Source organism: Schistocerca americana, chromosome 4 (genome assembly GCF_021461395.2).
Source record: "Schistocerca americana isolate TAMUIC-IGC-003095 chromosome 4, iqSchAmer2.1, whole genome shotgun sequence".
Taxonomy (NCBI): Eukaryota; Metazoa; Arthropoda; class Insecta; order Orthoptera; family Acrididae; genus Schistocerca; species Schistocerca americana.
The window spans coordinates 204,021,246-204,041,785 of NC_060122.1; the positions used below are offsets into that span (position 1 = coordinate 204,021,246).

The 20,540-nt window shown below is 44.6% G+C and overlaps 1 protein-coding gene across 1 annotated transcript in view; it reads right to left on the bottom strand.

Annotated features, from left to right (window-relative positions):
- LOC124613350 (sodium-coupled monocarboxylate transporter 1-like) overlaps positions 1–18,009 on the bottom strand; it is a 92,698-nt gene extending 74,689 nt beyond the window's left edge. The window contains exons 1-3 of the mRNA XM_047142046.1: positions 17,792–18,009; positions 10,483–10,642; positions 195–312 (exon numbers count right to left, since the gene is read on the bottom strand). Of these exons, the coding sequence (XP_046998002.1) occupies positions 195–312; positions 10,483–10,642; positions 17,792–17,925 (412 nt within the window). The 5' untranslated portion in view covers positions 17,926–18,009. The remainder of the gene's footprint in view (positions 1–194; positions 313–10,482; positions 10,643–17,791) is intronic.
- Between the last annotated feature and the right edge of the window lie 2,531 nt (positions 18,010–20,540).

The following is a 20,540-nucleotide window of genomic DNA, read 5'->3' on the forward strand; positions in this document are numbered from 1 at the left end:
GACAGGCTGATAGGGCATGTGTTAAGAAATCAGGGAATAAATTACGTGTTATTAGACAGAGCTGTAGAAATTGAAAGCAGAAAAGGAAGACACAGATTGGAATACATCAAACAAATAATTGTAGAATGTGGTCAAAAAAAGAAGTGAGTGGCCATAATCGCTGCTATGTTATCATAAATTCTTAACTTTCACACCTTGGCTTAGGGCGATGGCTGGCATGTAGACGTACAGCGGCATATGGAGCACCAGGCCGGTAGTGAAGAGCGCTGACGCCACGACGCGGATGGTCCGGCTGAAGCGGCGTTCCAAGTACTGAAACACAAACAGGCTGTAAGCGGCCGGAAACTGTCGGTGCTTATAACAAGTACAACATAGCCATTCCTCTAGAAATTAAGGATGCCTTAAGCCTCATTAATGAAATGGACATGATATTGCTAACACAAAAAGAGAAGAACGCGTTTGCACTATTTTCTATGTTCTTGGTTTTCCCTTGTCATTAGGATTGCCACTTCATTTCGTTATTTCAGTAACAATGACTCTAGTCACATTGACACCACCACTACTACTACTACTACAATGACTACATTTAACTCTGGTACGCAACAGTGAAAGCAGCACCACTTTCACATTTCTACAGCAATATGCCGAGTCCACAAAGGCAACAAATAATTTTCTTTTCTGACGGCGCCTACTGAGTCTTCTCTTTTCTGGTGATGGCCTCCACTTTCTGTTCTCTTACTGAGCCAAGCGACAGCGAAGATATTGGCTCAACTATCTAGTGTACACACACACACACACACACACACACACACACACACACACACAGATCAGCCAGCCGGCTTGTCCATCTTTGCCACGGATAACATCGACGACACGTCATGGCATGGGAGAAATGAGCCCTTGCTAGGTCACTGGAAGGAGCTGGCATTACATCTACACACATGAGTCACCTAAATCCTCTAAATTCCGGGGAGGGGGGGGAGGGGGAGCGCTGAGCTATACCTCCATGTTGAGCCACATCCCAGATGTGTTGGGTCGGGTTCAGATCTAGTGAGTTGGGGGGCCAGCACGTCAATTGGAACTCGCCAATGTGTTCCTCGAACAACTCCATCACACCCCTGGCCTTATGTAATGGCACATTATCGTGCTGAAAAATGCCACTGCCGTCGGGAAATGTGATCGTCATAAAGGGGTGTACGTAGTCTACAATCAGTGCACGATACACCTTGACGAGCTCCACTGGGCCGATGGATTCCACACATGAATGTACCCCAGAGCAGAACGGAGCCGCCCCCAGCCTGTCTCCGTCCCGTAGTACAGGTCTCAAGGAATTGTTTTCCTGGAAGACGACGAATTTGCACCTTCACGTTTGCATGATGAAAAAGGTATCGGTATTATCAGACTACGCCACGCCCAGCCACTGCGCCAATGCCCAGTCCCGATGGTCAGGTGCCCGTTTTAGTCGTAGTCGTCACCGATGCTGACGCTCTCTTTATTCCTTGAACTATGAAGGCCCATCGTTAGGAGTGGTTGGTGCACTGTGTGTTCAGACACCCTTGTTCTTTGCCCACCTTTTATGTCTGATGTTAGTTCCGCCACACTTCGTCACATGGTCTAATTTACCAGTCTTCGACGTCGTACATCTGTAATGTGTTGTGGCCGCCCAACCCCCGCCGTGTGTTCGTGGTTTCACCTTAGTTTCGCTACGTGTTAAAGATAGTCACGACGGCACTCTTCGAACACTCAAGGTGTCGTGCGGTTTCCAAAATGCTCGTGCGCAGCCTGCAGGCCGTGGCAGTCTGCCGTCGATGAAACTCGGATAGACATCCAAAGAACACAGAAACTGGACAGTCGTTAACTGGAGTGTGGTCTGAAGAGCAGCAGTTTTGCCATGAGGCAAGCCGCCGAGAACACCAACGGCTGAATGAGGCGTTAGACCCGCAGTGTGTGCAAGGTGTTCTTCAGCCTGGAGGTGGTACCTATCCATTTTCTCAAACTTAAATTTTACTATAACAGATAGTTGGAAAAAGCATATTAGTTATCATGTGTGTCTAAATGTGGTTATTGCTTTACTTCTGCGCTTTTCAAGTAACCGTTCGCGTTTCAAATTGTCATTACAGAACTGGCAATGATTTTAATTAAAATGTATTGTATGGTAATTAACTTGTAACATCAACGTCGAGGTATAAACGGGGCAACCGTTAATGCCAATTGTTATTTGATGCTGTCCGGCTTCAGAGTACCACAATCCAGACGGCCGTGTGAACAAGGGCATCAGTTAAATGCCGCAAGCGGCGCAACAGGGAAATACAGATTACAGTTGTGGTCGCCGGCGGTAGGTATATTCAATGTCCATAACTTTAGACACTACATCAAGCAGCAAAGCGGAACAGGTGATCTTACAACGATGGAAGCATGCATAAATTTACATATTTACCTTCGACACGTGATGCTCTGAGACAGGTAGCCGCACCAGATATTTAAAGCATACTCGTGCTCAACTGACTGCGAGAAAGCAGCATTACCGCTGACGCTCTGTTATTCCTTGAACTAAGAGGGCTTTGGTTCGATGTTAACTATTGTAAAAAGATGTAGTCTAGCTTCTGATCTGTATGAGTATGGACGAATGTGTTACGGCTTAAGAGAGAAGACATTGTTGCGAGACTGCCATCTTTAACTGATAAGCATTTTCTGATTTTGTGCACGAATAATAAGCTAATCTGACTCTCTGATAAAGTTGGTTGAAAATTCTCTTTACCGAAATCTTTTACTGGTATTAAGCTTCAGAAATGATATCGATATTTTCACAAAAACACTCGGACAATCACTGTGCCTTACAATGGACATGAACTTTGATGGTAATTAAATTTATTGGCAGATCTGTGCGCCCGGAACGCTTGTCTACTCCGCAACCTGTTGTTATGTGGAATATTGATGTGACTGTCCAAAACCAAATTTCGTTTACCGTACTTGCTATGTGAAATGCTAGACGATATCTCACCAATTTTCATAAAAGTGCTTCTCAGTATACAGCACGGGATGTGCAATGCGAGCGTGTAAACAGTCGTGAAAGTAAATGAAAATTGGGAACCAATCTTAACGACTGATAAAATATAATTATGGTTCATTAAGCCATGTCAACAGTATTGTGGTATCGATAGCTACGATGCCACAACGTAGGTGCGCTCTGTTAGGTTGGCACTACGACAAACACCAACGACAGCGCACTCTAGCTCTACGAGTTCCGCTCCAGATTGTGTCCATTTGATCAAGAGCAGACGGCTGGGACACTTCGCTTGCTATTGAGACTATGTACTACTTACGACGAGTCTAAAGCTTCGCACCTCAGTGCAAAGTTAGGTACTCAGTTAATATTGTGATATAGTAAAACCATTTCTAAGAGCAGTACCGAGAGATTTTCACCCTTTCCTGCTCATACTCACTTCCTACATTCGGCCTACCCTTCAGTTTACAGGAGCAGACCCATGCGCCACCTTCCAGGCAGGATACAAAAAATTTACCTTTTCTTTAAGTTCTCACACATAGACAAATTTTCAAAGTATTTTAAAATAGCTGTCCAGTGTACAATTGCCCTCTCTGACTCCCATTTTAAGTATCAGATAGGTCCATGTGCTTCACTATAAAATTTCTGCAGCAAACTTCAAGCATTGCAAAAACAGACACAATGTCTGCTAGGATAGCCGAAATCAGTGATTTTACAATGTTGCTTATAATCCGTCTTGATTACAAAATGTTTATTCATATAAGCGGTTTCGGTTCATCTAGAACCCTCTTCAGATCTGATATTTCGGTTTCAGGAGTAACCCTTCCAAATACAGCAACTTTCACATGCTGCGTCACACGCATTTACAATCAAGACTGATTATAAGTAACATTGTAAAATTCAAACATACACAATATTCTAAAAACAAGAAACTACACATTTACAAATACAAAAAGACTGAATTACCCTGAAAATTGGCTTTTGTTATCCTTCCGTTCATATCATCACATTTCCTTAATATTTTCCTCAAAACATGTTATTACAAGGTCCTTTTTAAATAATGCTTCCTCCATTACACGGTAGGCCAGCTTCCATCCTTTTCAAACCAAGTACAATGCCAGACTCACCAACAGACGCTGCTACTCTTTTCAAAATGAGCTAACCTCTCTGGTCTCTCGATAAAGGACGTAACATAACACAAGCTGAGTTCAATTATCAAATTCGCAACTTCTTTCGCAGTTACTGCTAAAACTACCTGAAAATAGTCATAGCAAACTGTTAGTGGTCATTGATGGGAAGTATGGACAAATCACAAGTGCGCCCTGAGAGGGCAGGCGCCAAACTGCTAAGATAGCTTAGTGATAGTCTGTGGTCGTTTCCCGAAGAGGTAATACGTAAGTCCGTGTGTAAAATCTGGTTTCATATAAAGATGGAACAGTTTGTTGAAAAACTACCTCTGACGACGTACTTGCGTTATCATGTGTTAATCTAGGCAGTCTACGAGTAGTTTTCGAGGTGGCAATACTGGAACGAGTGTGTGAAATGCAACTCCGCGTAAAGACGGAATCAATTGTTAAACCTCTGCACACAACGTGGTATAGAAAACCACCCGCCCGTCCCCCCTGCCTTGTATTGTATTGTATTGAACTAGGGACCTAGAAACGACGGAGAGGCTTCGTCCCCGAAACAGGCTACAGCAGTCCACTCACCACACCCGTCGCCCCACACCGAACCCAGGGTTATTGTGTGGTTCGTCCCCCAGACGAGTGTAAACCCAAATGTTTGCATGTTAATGGTGATATGTGTGTGTGTGTGTGTGTGTGTGTGTGTGTGTGTGTGTAGGTGGAGACAGTGTTTGCGTAGCAATCGCCGACATAGTGTAACTGAGGCGGAAAGAGGGCAACCAGCCCGCATTCGCAAAGGCAGAAAGAAAACCCCCTTAAAAACTACCCACAAACTGACCGCACACCGGACCTCGACATTAATCCGCCGGGCGGATTCGTGCCGGGAACCGGCACCCTTTCCCGCCCGGAAAGCAATGCGTTAGACCGCACGACTAACCGGGCGGGCTCCTCTTTGCCTGACTGCGTTTGCGCGATGTAGGTCTTATCCCCAGCTAGTGCATCTTTCTGGCCCGTCATGCTCAAGATTTTGTAGGGGTCACCTGTTCCGTAGTACGCACTTCCCGGGTGGAATTCCACCCAACCTTGTTGTTAATGCCTCTCCAAACCACCTTGTGGGGAGAAAGTTAAAATACTCTCGAAAAAAGTATTTGTGTGATCTCAGGTTGATTATAAGATCATGTGAAGTATTATTGTGTTTTTTGCGGTGCTCGGGAACTAATGATTAACCACCGGGATCTTGTCAGGCACAGTAACGATAGATTGGCAGTCAGAATCTTTTCCTTGATTTTTTTTTTTTTTTTTTTTTTGCTTCTATAAGTGGAGATAAAATCCAGTGGCATCCCAATATCTCGTATTTCAATTACAATAACACTGAGTTATTTCCCACTTGCCAGCTCGTTATGCAGTGTTGTTTATTCCATACACTTTCACTCCATATACTTGTGATCCTACGACCAGTGGAGAAGAAACAGCTAGATCTTTACACGGCTAGAGGTAATCAAGATGCCTCCAGTTATGAGGGCGGACAGTGTTTACTGAAATCCACCGCGTTTGTTAATTCTGGCACATCTTTTTCAAAAAAAATGGTTCAAATGGCTCTGAGCACTGTGGGACTTAACTTCTGAGGTAATGAGTCCCCTAGAACTTAGAACTACTTAAACCTAACTAACCTAAGAACATCACAAACATCCATGCCCGAAGCAGGATTCGAACCTGTGACCATAGCGGTCGCGCGGTTCCAGACTGTAGCGCCTAGAACCGCTCGTCCACCACGGCCGGCGCACATCTTTTTCATCTAAATGTTATATTCAGGAACCCACTGTGTAGTATCTGAAGGTAACAATTGGCATCTGACGTATCCTCATTAATCCTTTACGCTTGGTATCTATTTGGTGGGGAATATTAGTTTGACACAGCGGTTAATTTTAATAGGACGCTTCAGGCACAGTCTTATTGTGTACTGTGATAGATTCTGACGCGCGTGACGCCATCTGATGTCCTGAACACTGTTGGGCCACTGCATGAAGCTCCACTTGCGATCCTTCGGCGTAAAAAGCCAAGGTCGCTGTTGGAAGGAATGTGCACCGGCAGGCATTGACCTCTGCAGCGTTCCTCAATGACGTTTCCGGCTATTGGTCTCTGTCTTCCATTTACCCTTCAAGACATCTATTTCAAACACTCGAAATATATCGGCATTGTTTTGCGATACCCTTTATTAACAGTATATTATATCTTATATTACTGCTCGACATTAGTGAACAGCTTTCTGACACACTGTTAATTTCTTATTTTAATTGTATAAGTAATTTTTAAGGATCTATGCACACTGACATCAAATATACTGTAGGAAGAGAAAACAAACACCAAAAAAAATTTAATGTAGAGTGACGAAATTTCAGGAATATATTTGTCAAGGAAACATGGTTAAGTAAGTAACAATGCGAAATCACAGGTTAATGTAAGCGCGATTTAAGCCGTTGCAAATGTGAAATGCCGGTGCATTAATAACGGGCGTAACCCCCCCCCCCCCCCCTTCTCCACCCCAAAGAATTTTGAGTGCAAGCACATAAACATGCTCGCATTGTGTTGTTTAGGTGCTGGATGTCAGTTTGTGGGACTGAGTTCCATTCCTGTTGCACTTGGTCGGTCAGTACAGGGACGTTTAACACTGTGGATAATGTTGGAGTTGTCCGATTATGTCCCACATGTAATCGATTGGAGACAGATTTGGTGATCTAGGAGGCCGAGAAAACATGTCGACACTCTGTAGAACATGTCGGTTGACAACAAATGCATGTATGCGAGCGTTATCCTGTTGGAAGCAACCCCTGGAATGCTATTTATGAATGGCAGTACCACAGTTCGAATCACGAGATTGAAGTACAAATTTGTAGTCGGGGTGCGTGGGATAACCATGAGGGTGCTCCTGCTATCATACGTAATTGCAGACCAGACCATAGCTCCAAGTGTAGGTCCAGTGTGTCTAGTGGTTGCAGGCCCTCAGCTGACCTCCTCCTAAGCAACACACGGCCTTCACTGGCACCGATGCAGAACCAGCTTTCATCACGAAAATACAACAATCCTCCACGTCACCCTCCACTGAGGTCTCGTTTGACACCACTGAGGTTGCAAATGGCGGCGGTTTGGAATCTACATCTATACTCTTCGAGCCACCTTACGGTGTGTGGCGGAGGGTACTTATTGTACCACTATCTGATCCCCCCTTCCCTGTTCCATTCACGAATTGTGCGTGGGAAGAACGACTGCTTGTAAGTCTCCGTATTTGCTCTAATTTCTCGGATCTTTTCGTTGTGATCATTACGCGAGATATATGTGGGCGGTAGTAATATGTTGCCCATCTCTTCCCGGAATGTGCTCTCTCGTAACTTCGATAATAAACCTCTCCGTATTGCGTAACGCCTTTCTTGAAGTGTCCGCCACTGGAGCTTGTTCAGCATCTCCGTAACGCTCTCGCGCTGACGAAATGTCCCCATGACGAATCGCGCTGCTTTTCGCTGGATCATGTCTATCTCCTCTATTAATCCAACCTGGTAAGGGTCCCATACTGATGAGCAATACTCAAGAATCGGACGAACAAGCGTTTTGTAAGCTACTTCTTTCGTCGATGAGTCACATTTTCTTAGAATTCTTCCTATGAATCTCAACCTGGCGCCCGCTTTTCCCACTATTTGTTTTATGTGATCATTCCACTTCAGATCGCTCCGGATAGTAACTCCTAAGTATTTTACGGTCGTTACCGCTTCCAATGATTTACCACCTATGGCATAATCGTACTGGAATGGATTTCTGCCCCTATGTATGCGCATTATATTACATTTATCTACGTTTAGGGAAAGCTGCCAGCTGTCGCACCATGCATTAATCCTCTGCAGGTCCTCCTGGAGTACGTACGAGTCTTCTGATGTTGCTACTTTCTTGTAGACAACCGTGTCATCTGCAAATAGCCTCACGGAGCTACCGATGTTGTCAACTAAGTCATTTATGTATATTGTAAACAATAAAGGTCCTATCACGCTTCCCTGCGGTACTCCCGAAATTACCTCTACATCTGCAGATTTTGAACCGTTAAGAATGACATGTTGTGTTCTTTCTTCTAGGAAATCCTGAATCCAATCACAAACCTGGTCCGATATTCCGTAAGCTCGTATTTTTTTCACTAAACATAAGTGCGGAACCGTATCAAATGCCTTCCTGAAGTCCAGGAATACGGCATCAATCTGCTCGCCAGTGTCTACGGCACTGTGAATTTCTTGGGCAAATAGGGCGAGCTGAGTTTCACATGATCTCTGTTTGCGGAATCCATGTTGGTTATGATGAAGGAGAGAACACAAAACATGTTCCATTATTCTACAACAGATTGACGTAAGCGAAATAGGCCTATAATTATTCGCATCTGATTTATGACCCTTCTTGAAAATGGGAACGACCTGCGCTTTCTTCCAGTCGCTAGGTACTTTACGTTCTTCCAGCGATCTACGATAAATTGCTGATAGAAAGGGGGCAAGTTCTTTAGCATAATCACTGTAGAATCTTAAGGGTATCTCGTCTGGTCCGGATGCTTTTCCGCTACTGAGCGATAGCAGTTGTTTTTCAATTCCGATATCGTTTATTTCAATATTTTCCATTTTGGCGTCCGTGCGACGGCTGAAGTCAGGGACCGTGTTACGATTTTCCGCAGTGAAACAGTTTCGGAACACTGAATTCAGTATTTCTGCCTTTCTTCGGTCGTCCTCTGTTTCGGTGCCATCGTGGTCAACGAGTGACTGAATAGGGGATTTAGATCCGCTTACCGATTTTACATATGACCAAAACTTTTTAGGGTTCTTGTTTAGATTGTTTGCCAATGTTTTATGTTCGAATTCGTTGAATGCTTCTCTCATTGCTCTCTTTACGCTCTTTTTCGCTTCGTTCAGCTTTTCCTTATCAGCTATGATTCGACTACTCTTAAACCTATGATGAAGCTTTCTTTGTTTCCGTAGTACCTTTCGTACATGATTGTTATACCACGGTGGATCTTTCCCCTCGCTTTGGACCTTAGTCGGTACGAACTTATCTAAGGCGTACTGGACGATGTTTCTGAATTTTTTCCATTTTTGTTCCACATCCTCTTCCTCAGAAATGAACGTTTGATGGTGGTCACTCAGATATTCTGCGATTTGTGCCCTATCACTCTTGTTAAGCAAATATATTTTCCTTCCTTTCTTGGCATTTCTTATTACACTTGTAGTCATTGATACAACCACTGGCTTATGATCACTGATACCCTCTTCTACATTCACGGAGTCGAAAAGTTCCGGTCTATTTGTTGCTATGAGGTCTAAAACGTTAGCTTCACGAGTTGGTTCTCTAACTATCTGCTCGAAGTAATTCTCGGACAAGGCAGTCAGGATAATGTCACAAGAGTCTCTGTCCCTGGCTCCAGTTCTGATTGTGTGACTATCCCATTCTATACCTGGTAGATTGAAGTCTCCCCCTATTACAATAGTATGATCACGAAACTTCTTCACGACGTTCTGCAGGTTCTCTCTGAGGCGCTCAACTACTACGGTTGCTGATGCAGGTGGTCTATAGAAGCATCCGACTATCATATCTGACCCACCTTTGATACTTAACTTAACCCAGATTATTTCACATTCGCATTCGCTAATAACTTCACTGGATATTATTGAATTCTTTACTGCTATAAATACTCCTCCACCATCGGCGTTTAACCTATCCTTGCGGTATATATTCCATTCTGTGTCTAGGATTTCGTTACTGTTCACTTCCGGTTTTAACCAACTTTCCGTTCCTAATACTATATGCGCACTATTTCCTTCAATAAGAGATACGAATTCAGGAACCTTGCCCTGGATACTCCTGCAGTTTACCAATATTACGTTAACTTTTCCTGTTTTTGGTCTCTGAGGACGGACGTTCTTTATCAACGATGATAATGTCCTACAGAGCCAAATGCCGAACACGATGGTCTTCCCTCTCGGTTGCGCCACATGGCCCACTAGAACACGGTATTCTTACGACCATAAATTTTTGTGACCACCGCTGCCAACAATCATATACAGTGACTACATTCCTGGCAAGCCTTTCGCGGCAATATCGCAGAAGCAACGTCCAGCTCGTTGCCCAATTATTCCGCCTCGTTCTAACTCACGGAGGTGGTGATAATGAGGTCTTTATTGGGTGTATTTAAAGCGAACCTGATTTGCATCCTCTAGTGATGATGTTAGCACCAATGTTACGCAACCGGCACGAATAAACTTTTGTTTTTATAGCACAACCCCTTCTTGGTGCTGCGATTTTTTTTTATGCCGTCCGTGTGTTTTTGGGACTTACCTCATACGTCGATGTAAGCTGCAGCTCGAAGAAGACGGGGAGGAAGATGTAGTTGGTGATGATGGAGAAGAGAATGATAGTCACACAGACCCAGGCGTAGACACTGCCGTACAAGTAGATCTCAGAAGGAACGCCCATCAGCGTGGTACCAGAGACGTGACTGTCGACAAAAGTGTCAGTGTGAGAAACAGACGAGCGAAGCCAAATGTAATGGGAGTCCAAGAGCATTGCCTACCCAGTTCATGTTATTTTTAGAAAAGAGTAACTGTAGTTCGAGTACCTTCTTCTTCCATTAATTCAGTTACGTTTGCAAATGCGAGTGCATTACAGATGAGCATAATTATCATGGGCCTACGATGGATGACAGATTTCGCCAAAATCAGTCTTACCTAATAACGCCGTGTTACAGCACCAGTTTTTCAAGAACTGATCCAAGCTGTTAAACGCAACATCCCTATTACAACAGTCGAATCTGAATAGTCTTACATTTAATCTAACGGGTGACCGTCGGGTGTGCATACAGTTATTGCTGAATTTAGCAACACCGATCTGGACTAAACTAAACTGAGCTCCGTCCGCACAGACCTCGGAATGGTGAACGGCACCGACCGACCGCCACGTCATCATCACCGTTAGGCGTCGCTGGATGCGGATGTGAAGGGTCCTGTGGTCAGCATACTACTCTCCCGGCTGTGTGCCCAGCTAGGGCCGCGATCAGACTGACCTTTGCTAACAACTGTCAGGTGTGAAGATTGTATTGGTCCAAGGTTCGGCTGGCTGCATCCTGTTCGAAGTAACTGTAGGTGTTTTCCTTCTCCGTAATAGGGGAAAGAGTGTGGCAGATATGATACGCGAGTTGTGATGGAAGTCATTAAAGCAATGACGTTTCTCGTCGCGGTGAGATCTATTTACGAAATTTCAGTCACCAACTTTCTCTTCCGAATGCGAAAATATTTTGTTGAGCCCAACCTACATAGGTAGGAATGATCATCAAAATAAAATAAGAGAAATCAGAGCTCGAACAGAAAGGTTTAGGTGTTCGTTTTTTCCCGCGCGCTGTTCGGGAGTGGAATGGTAGGGAGATAGTATGATTGTTGTTCGATGAACCCTCTGCCAAGCACTTAAATGTGAATTGCAGAGTAATCATGTAGCTGTAGATGTAGATGTTAATGCTTCCACAAACAGTTCCAAACGTGGACAACATAACGCGCCTGAGTCAGCGTCTGATGAAAGAAGACCAAGCGCAGACGCTACACACCAAACCCCAACCTTTCCTGATCACACCAATCTGGAATCGAACTAGCGGAGATAGACGGCTCGCAACGAATAACTGAGAAACACATCATTAATCTGAGGAGGGAAGTATGAGTGCATTATTTGCACGCTGTACAATTTGTGCTCGAATTACTATATGCTAGAGGCACACGCGTTCATCACTCCTCCCACGTTGTTCGCCCCTGTAAAAACCATTCAGGAACAAAGGAAATCTCTAGCCAAACATGGTCGTTCTCTACACACACTTGCCATTAAGGTCTCAGTTTCCCATAGTTGATGAAAAAATAAGAACGTCTCGAAGCTCTCTTAGAGTGCATTCTTATTTCGTAATGGCCGCATTAATCATTCACTGATAGTCAAAGTATTTGAGGTTCACTAGTTGTTGTTGTTGTGGTCTTCAGTCCTGAGACTGGTTTGATGCAGCTCTCCATGCTACTCTATCCTGTGCAAGCTTTTTCATCTCCCAGTACCTACTGCAACCTACATCCTTCTGAATCTGCTTAGTGTATTCATCTCTTGGTCTCCCTCTACGATTTTTACCCTCCACGCTGCCCTCCAATACTAAATTGGTGATCCCTTGATGCCTCAGAACATGTCCTACCAACCGATCCCTTCTTCTGGTCAAGTTGTGCCACAAACTTCTCTTCTCCCCAATCCTATTCAATACTTCCTCATTAGTTATGTGATCTACCCATCTCATCTTCAGCATTCTTCTGTAGCACCACATTTCGAAAGCTTCTATTCTCTTCTTGTCCAAACTATTTATCGTCCATATTTCACTTCCATACATGGCTACACTCCATACGAATACTTTCAGAAATGACTTCCTGACACTTAAATCAATACTGGATGTTAAGAAATTTCTCTTCTTCAGAAACGCTTTCCTTGCCATTGCCAGCCTACATTTTATATCCTCTCTACTTCGACCATCATCAGTTATTTTGCTCCCCAAATAGCAAAACTCCTTTACTACTTTAAGTGCCTCATTTCCTAATCTAATTCCCTCAGCATCACCCGACTTAATTCGACTACATTCCATTATCCTTGTTTTGCTTTTGTTGATGTTCATCTTATATCCTCCTTTCAAGATACTGTCCATTCCATTCAACTGTTCTTCCAAGTCGAGATATGATACTGCGTGAAGAGTTTGACAGAGCACTGAAAGACCTGAGTCGAAACAAGGCCCCCAGAGTAGACAACATTCCATTGGAACTACTGATGGCCTTGGGAGAGCCAGTCCTGACAACACTCTGCCATCTGGTGAGCAAGATGTATGAAACAGGCGAAATACCCTCAGACTTCAAGAAGAATATAATAATTCCAATCCCAAAGAAAGCAGGTGTTGACAGATGGTTCACTAGACAGTACTCAAAATCTTAAATTTATCAAGAAATTCCTCTCCAGGAGTTAGTGCCCACCAATTGCCTTTATTACTGGGTGACCTTTGCATAGTACAGTTTCAGTGACGTGTCTGAATGTCTGCGGAAGAATGGTAGCCCAATCGTACTCAGCGATGTTGGACGCCGTAGTCTGGAGCAAAGTCGACGTTATAACTCATCCCAAAGTTGTTCCTATAGCATCAGGTTGGCACTATGGGCAGACCAATCTAGTTCAGGAATGTTGTTGTCCACGAGCCACTGCCTAACAAATAGTGCTTTTGGCAGGGTGCATTGTCATGCTGATACAATCATCGTCTCCGAACTGTTACACTACTTACATAGTGCAAAATGACGAACAAAGTGATCATATGGTTCCACATTTAGAGTCTTCCTAAGTGTAATAAGGGACCGCGTCCAAACCACAGTACATTCCCCCATGCCATAACACCACTTCCTCCATACTTCACTGTTTCCACTACACATTATGGCAGGTACTGTTATTCAGCCATTCGCCAAACCAAAACACTTCCATCGAATTGCCAGAATGTATAGCGTGAATCATCACTTCTAAGCACTCGCTTTCAGGCATCCGCCATCTGGTGACGTCACATTTATACCACCTCGGCGTCGCTTAGCTGTGACTACAGAAATTAGAGGTTTCTTAGGGGCTGGTCGACCATTCCACCCAATTTGTTTAACTCCCTATACAAAATTTTTGTGCCAGCTAGGCTGTTCGTAACACTTGAACTCAACTGGAACTCACGGGGAAGTCCTTCTACTAATTTCAAGCGACTGTTTATAACAATCGTCCTTAACTCTCGACAATTACCGCCAGCTCGTTGTTCAGCCGTGTTTTTTCTCCCCCGCGCTTCCAGTTAACAATTACATCATCTTCAGTCTTAGTACGGTCGAAAAATTCCTGATTGACTTACTATTCCGGTCGCACTTAATGACTACCCCATGTTCTAAGTCAGTGACCTCTCCTGACTAACGTGTGGAATTTGGGTAACGAACACGATGTTCATGATGTGTAATGACTGTCAAAGTTACCGATTCACATACAAACTATTTATTTATACACAGTATATGGACAGATATGATTTAAACACTTGGCGTCTAAGAACACACTGACCATGGACCAAAGATACTGTTCTTGCAGCGATATTCTTGGGGACGGAAGGCCATAGAGCGGTTGTCCCCACAAACGCATTCTGCTGTTATCGCTTCTCTGCTGTTAGTACAATACTCCACGCTACCTTTTATACTGGCGGGTCCTCTCTCATGACATCTGGTGGGCAATTCCACATTACGTAGGGTGTCCGGATACTTTTGATCAGACAGGCATTTATGTATGGAAATACATCATAATAGAACACTGCAGGCAAAGCATTTATGTGACAGACGAAGAAGGCAATACTAAAACTGACTAGTTAGCTGAGGACCACGTGGTGTTTGGAGACACATACGTCAAAAAAATCAGTGTCATGAATTAAATACGGGAATGATTCCAATAATTAACATAAGAGGAGATACGTAATGATAAAAGTGATCTAGTTCCCGCATTGTCTCTGATCGTGCATGTCAAATATACAAGCGATTTGTATTAAGACAGAAATGAATACAAAAATATCACACAAAAATCTGACTTTTGACTGTTACTGAATCGTTATCACACAGGGGGAACTGTCAACTTTCCCGGGCGCTAGCCCGTAGAAAGTACTTGAATCATGTTAACATCTCATCCTCTAAAATGAAGCGATTACTGTTCAGATTGCCTTCAATACTTCAGGTCGCTTTAGGAATTCAGTAGAGCCATAATTTCTGGTGTCTACCAGCTATGCTACTAAGTACTGCAGACTGCTACATGGCTGACACATTGGCATATTTGCAGAAATGCCTGCAAAACAGTTTAATGCGAGGCTAGTCGATGTTACGTATCTTTCTATATAAGTTCAGATGTATCATTTTCGAGAGAAATTACTGGTATAGAATATATAGGGAACTATCGGACAGTGAAGTAATTTACGAACGTTTGTCTGGAATATCAAAAATGCTGTTGGGCTTGAGACTGTGTCACCATAAACATTAAAAAAGACAGTACTATTCAGAAAAGCTTGGTTTTACAGTTTACAATGGTACCGACTCGTACTCAAATGAATTTTATTGACAATGGAACACTATATACAGGGTGGGGCAAGTAAAAGTGGCCCGGACGAATGGGTACGATAGGATGTGAATGTATGCATACGACCACACCCCGTGACGCGCACGGCACGTGTACGCCCGTCACGTGATCCAAACCCGGTCAGAGCGTAGTGCCGGCTGTGTCAGTGTGAGTGGAGCAGTGTAAAGGGGACGATGGTATTCGTAGTGGAGCAGTGAGTGTTCCGTTGTGGAACGTTACGTGACAACAAATTCGTGGAAACGGTATGTTTCCTAAGAAGTTTATTGGTGTCAAAGTTCAAGCAAAGAGTACCATGCAGTGCTTAGTCAGAAATTGGCGTCAGGCAGACTTGTTTTGAACAAGTCAAAAAAATAGGTGCAGTCCACCAGAAAATGCTTCAGATTCGTGCCAAATCAACCTGACGCCTGCAGGAAGAGACCAGCGTATCACGTCGATCATGCGGACGAACAATCCACCTTGGGCCGGCCGGGGTGGCCGAGCGGTTCTAGGCGCTACAGCCTGGAACCGCGCGACCGCTACGGTTGCAGGTTCGAATCCTGCCTCGGGCATGGATGTGTGTGATGTCCTTAGGTTGGTTAGGTTTAAGTGGTTCTAAGTTATAGGGGACTGATTGCTGATTGTAAGTAGGCTGTTTATGTTTTCTTATTGGCAACGTTACGTAGCGCTCTGTACGAAAATCACTGGCTGTGCTGTGTGCAGTCTGTGGCTAGTTTGCATTGTTGTCTGCCATTGTAGTGTTGGGCAGCGGCAGCTGGATGTTAACAAAGAGGAGGATATTAGTGTTTAACGTCCCGTCGACAACGAGGTCATTAGAGACGGAGCGCAAGCTCGGATGAGGGAAGGATGGGGAAGGAAATCGGCCGTGCCCTCTCAAAGGAACCATCCCGGCATTTGCCTGAAGCGATTTAGGGAAATCACGGAAAACCTAAATCAGGATGGCCGGAGACGGGATTGAACCGTCGTCCTCCCGAATGCGAGTCCAGTGTGCTAACCACTGCGCCACCTCGCTCGGTGGGATGTTAACAGCGCGTAGCGTTGCGCAGTTGTAGGTGAGCCGCCAGCAGTGGTGGATGTGGGGAGAGAGATGGCGGAGTTTTGAAATTTGTAAGACTGAATGTCATGAACTGCTATATATATTATGACTTTTGATGACTATGTAAATACATTGTTTGTTCTCTATAAAAATCTTTCATTTGCTGACTATGCCTGTCAGTAGTTAGTGACTTCCGTAGTTTGAATCTTTTATTTAGCTGGCAGTAGTGGCGCTCGCTGTATTGCAGTAGTTCGAGTAACGAAGATTTTTGTGAGGTAAGTGATTTGTGAAAGGTATAGGTTAATGTTAGTCAGCGCCATTCTTTGTAGCGATTACTGAAAGTTAGATTGCGTTGCGCTAAAAAATATTGTGTGTCAGTTTAAGCCCAGTCATGTGTATAATTGTTCTGACCTCAGAAGTTAAGTCCCATAGAGCTCACAGCCATTTGAACCATTTGAACTACACGTGGACCTGCACCTGCATCTCTACCACGTCTGTTGTTCATGTGTTAAAACGAGCAGATGCTCCTCAGCGCTTCAGTTTTGTGAGTGGCTGTTCACTGAGATAACAAACAATGAATGGTTTGGACTTCCACTTAACACCATTGCTTCATCAGACGGTTGGGTTCAAATGGTTAAAATGGCTCTGAGCACTATGGGACTTAACTTCTGAGGTCATCAGTCCCCTAGAACTTAGAACTACTTAAACCTAACCAACCTAAGGACATCACACACATCCATGCCCGAGGCAGGACTCGAACCTGCGATCGTAGCGGTCGCGTGGTTTCAGATTGTAGCGCCTAGAACCGCTGGCCACACCGGCTGGCAGAATGTTGGAGTTTGGTGTGCATCGTCTGCGTCCCGCGAACCATACGCGACTGGAACAGGAAAGGGAGGTAATGACAGTGGCACGTAAAGTGCCCTCCGCCACACACCGTTGGGTGGCTTGCGGAGTATAAATGTAGATGTAGATGTAGATGTAGATGTATTGGTCCCCTCTTCTTTCATCAGACGCTGACTCAGGCGCGTTACATTGTCCACGTTTTGAAACTGTTTTTGGAAGCATTAACGGAGAAGAAAAAGATCTACAGTTATTTCGAACAGGATGGTGCAACTGGCCATACAGCCGGCCGAACCTTGGAGCACATTTACACAATCTTCACACCTGACGGAGTTGTTAGCAAAGGTCTGTCTCGTCGCGGCCCTCCATGGGCACCCAGCCTACGTGATCCGTCAGTGTGCGATTACCTTTCTTGTGGCGAGCCGTCAAGTCTAAGGTCTATTGAAATAAACCTCACGTTAGTTCTGTATTTCCTTACCTCTGCTGTGTTTCTTTGTACCATGGAACTCTGTTCTCCGGGCCACTTTTATTTGCTCTGCCCTACACGTTAAGTCAGTAATGTATTGCATGGCGCAAAACCCAGTGGAGAAGACTCACCTCGAGATCTGGGAGATGGCGACGGGGAGCACCCTCATCGTCTTGCCGCCGTGCAGGTAGTCCACCTTGGCGGTGTTCCTGGCGCGGCCGCAGATGCCGAAGTAGAGGCCGATGGCCACCGAGAGCGTCAGCATGAGCGCGAACGCCGCATGGTCCACCCAGCCGAACAGCACCTGCCTCGACGCCACATTGGCTGCCTCTGCTGTTAGATTGGCCGCCATGTCTCTCCCAACAGTCGCGACAGATGTACGTTCGCCTGAAGGCTGCTATCACCGACGGCCCCTGTGCTTTCAAGTCGCCATTGTTAGCCACGCGTCAGCGCACGACGCCTCTTTGTTGTTCGGACGAGGGAAATAGGACAAAAAATGTCGTTAGGGGAAACGCAGACACAAAGAAACTGGAGGATAATCATAAAGGAACAACTCGATCAATAGGTTAACGTATAAATCTGAGCCGTGTGCGGCTCGCGTTGGTGCCGTCGGTAGGTTGGCATCGTGTAATAGGGATAGTGGCGGCTCGTTTTCTCAAAAATGTTGAAATGTGTGTGAAATCTTATGGGACTTAACTGCTAAGGTCATCAGTCCCTAAGCTTACACACTACTTAACGTAAATTATCCTACGGACAAACACACACACCCATGCCCGAGGGAGGACTCGAACCTCCGCCGGTACCAGCTGCACAGTTTATGATAGCTCGTTTTCTTCTTCTGTTTACTGGCGCCACTACATTTGCTTCCATTGTCTGTCCGTGAGTGGCGGCAGCAGCGTTCATCGATATCTAGTACTGTGGTACTATCTTTGGAAGGACGTGAAGTGTTTTCCGGGTCGGGTGTGTCGGTAGTTCGGTTGGGACGGAGCAGCAGAGAGGTCTAGCTGCGTGAGGACATGCCGGGACCGTTGGCGGCAACCAGGCATTGCCGGATCGAGGGGCTGTAGTGGCGAGGACCACAACCACATTGTCCACCGGTCCCAGCGCGTGGAGGTGAGTGAACATTAGTCCAGTAGTGAAACCTCCATTTTGTGATCACGCCATTTGTTCATGCGTTGCTGCTCGAGGGTCACCGTAGGACGAACAGCAGAAAGTGGAGCGTGTCAAGTTCGTGGAATCTATTAGCCGTCTTCTACTGCCTGTTATTAGCTTTTCAATTTTCTGTTATTATTTGGTGAAGTGCAACCAGCGGTTTTTTACTGCCTAGTGGCCGCTAACACCCCAGTTACCTGCCCCTGAGGTTAGCGTATTTTTGCGGCAGTGTACTTTTCCTCGTCTTGCCGATGCTGTCCGGCATGACGAGTAGTTCGACAAATTCCTTGATTGCGGTGTGGATTGTCGTTTCTTTGGTCTGCCTTGGTTGTAGTGATTCCTTGTACCTTTCGATATTTTAAACACCGGATTCTGAAGACGCAGTGCTGTCTGTCACTTCGCCCTTGCTTGAATTATTCCATCGCTGTACTGGTTATCACATGTTAGGTGGATTTGGTAAGAGGATTGATCGGCGTTTAAACTGTCCCTAGTTTGAGTTGCCATCCTGTTAGGTGAGCATAACTCTTGGCTTCCTGTCTCATCACTTACGCAGCTGTAGTGACTTTTTTAAGGTCGATCCTCAGAGCACTGACTGTGGATCACTCCCTTTTTTTTATTTGGTCTGATTGTGTCAACTGTTTAAAAATAATATTTTATTTAAATTATTCTTATTGCTTGTGGCCTTCAGACAACAAATAATTTGAATTCTTCTTAATAAGGCCTTCAGCCGCCAGTGTAGCTTGTGTTACAGTTAATTTCTTTACGATTGTTTTAAAAATTATTTTGGTATTTCAGCGTGTAGTTGCTTTCTCACTTGCAATTCAGGCTTTCAGCCGCTAATTGTTCTGGAGTATTGCATGTGGCCTTCTGCCAACAAATTATTTTGAATTCTTTCTTAATAAGGGCTTCAGCCATCAGAGTAGCTTGTGTAACAGTAAATTTTTTTTAAAAAAAGATTGTTTAAAAAGTACTTTCGTATTTTAACGTTTAATTGTCTGCCTCATTTGTGATTCAGGGCCGGCCTGAGTGGCCGTGCTGTTCTAGGCGCTACAGGAGGGAACCGAGCGACCGCTACGGTCGTAGGCTCGAATCCTGTCTCGGGCATGGATGTATGTGGTGTCCTTAGGTTAGTTAGGTTTAATTGGTTCTAAGTTATAGGCGACTGATGACCTCAGAAGTTAAGTTGCATAGTGGTCAGACCCATTTGAATCATTTTTTGTGATTCAGGCCTCCAGCCGTTAATTGTTCTGAAGTATTGCTTGTGGCCTTCAGCCGACAAATAACTTTTGAATTCTCTGTTAATAAGGCCTTCAGCTATCAGTGTAGCTTGTGTTGTAGTAATTTTTTTAAAATGATTGTTTTTAAAATATTATTTCCTTAAATAAAATGTATATGTTTACTGTGCAACGAACGGTAACTGATTATGCCCCGTCCACACCTTTTCCTGCTATCCCTAAGTTCCACGTCTCAGTGGTAGCAGAGCAGTAAACGAAGAGATATTAGTCAAGTTCCATTTAGCGTATGCCAATACAATAGCTCCACACTTATCAGCCGTATACAACCACTCGCTCGCCGAAAGATTCGCAGCTAAAGGCACCTAAAGACTGGAAAGTTGCACAAGTCATACCTATACCCAAAAAAGGAATTAGAAGGAATCCACTGAATTATCACTATCGTCAATCTGCAGTAGTGTTTTCGATCATATAGTGATCAGCAGAACATTGTGAC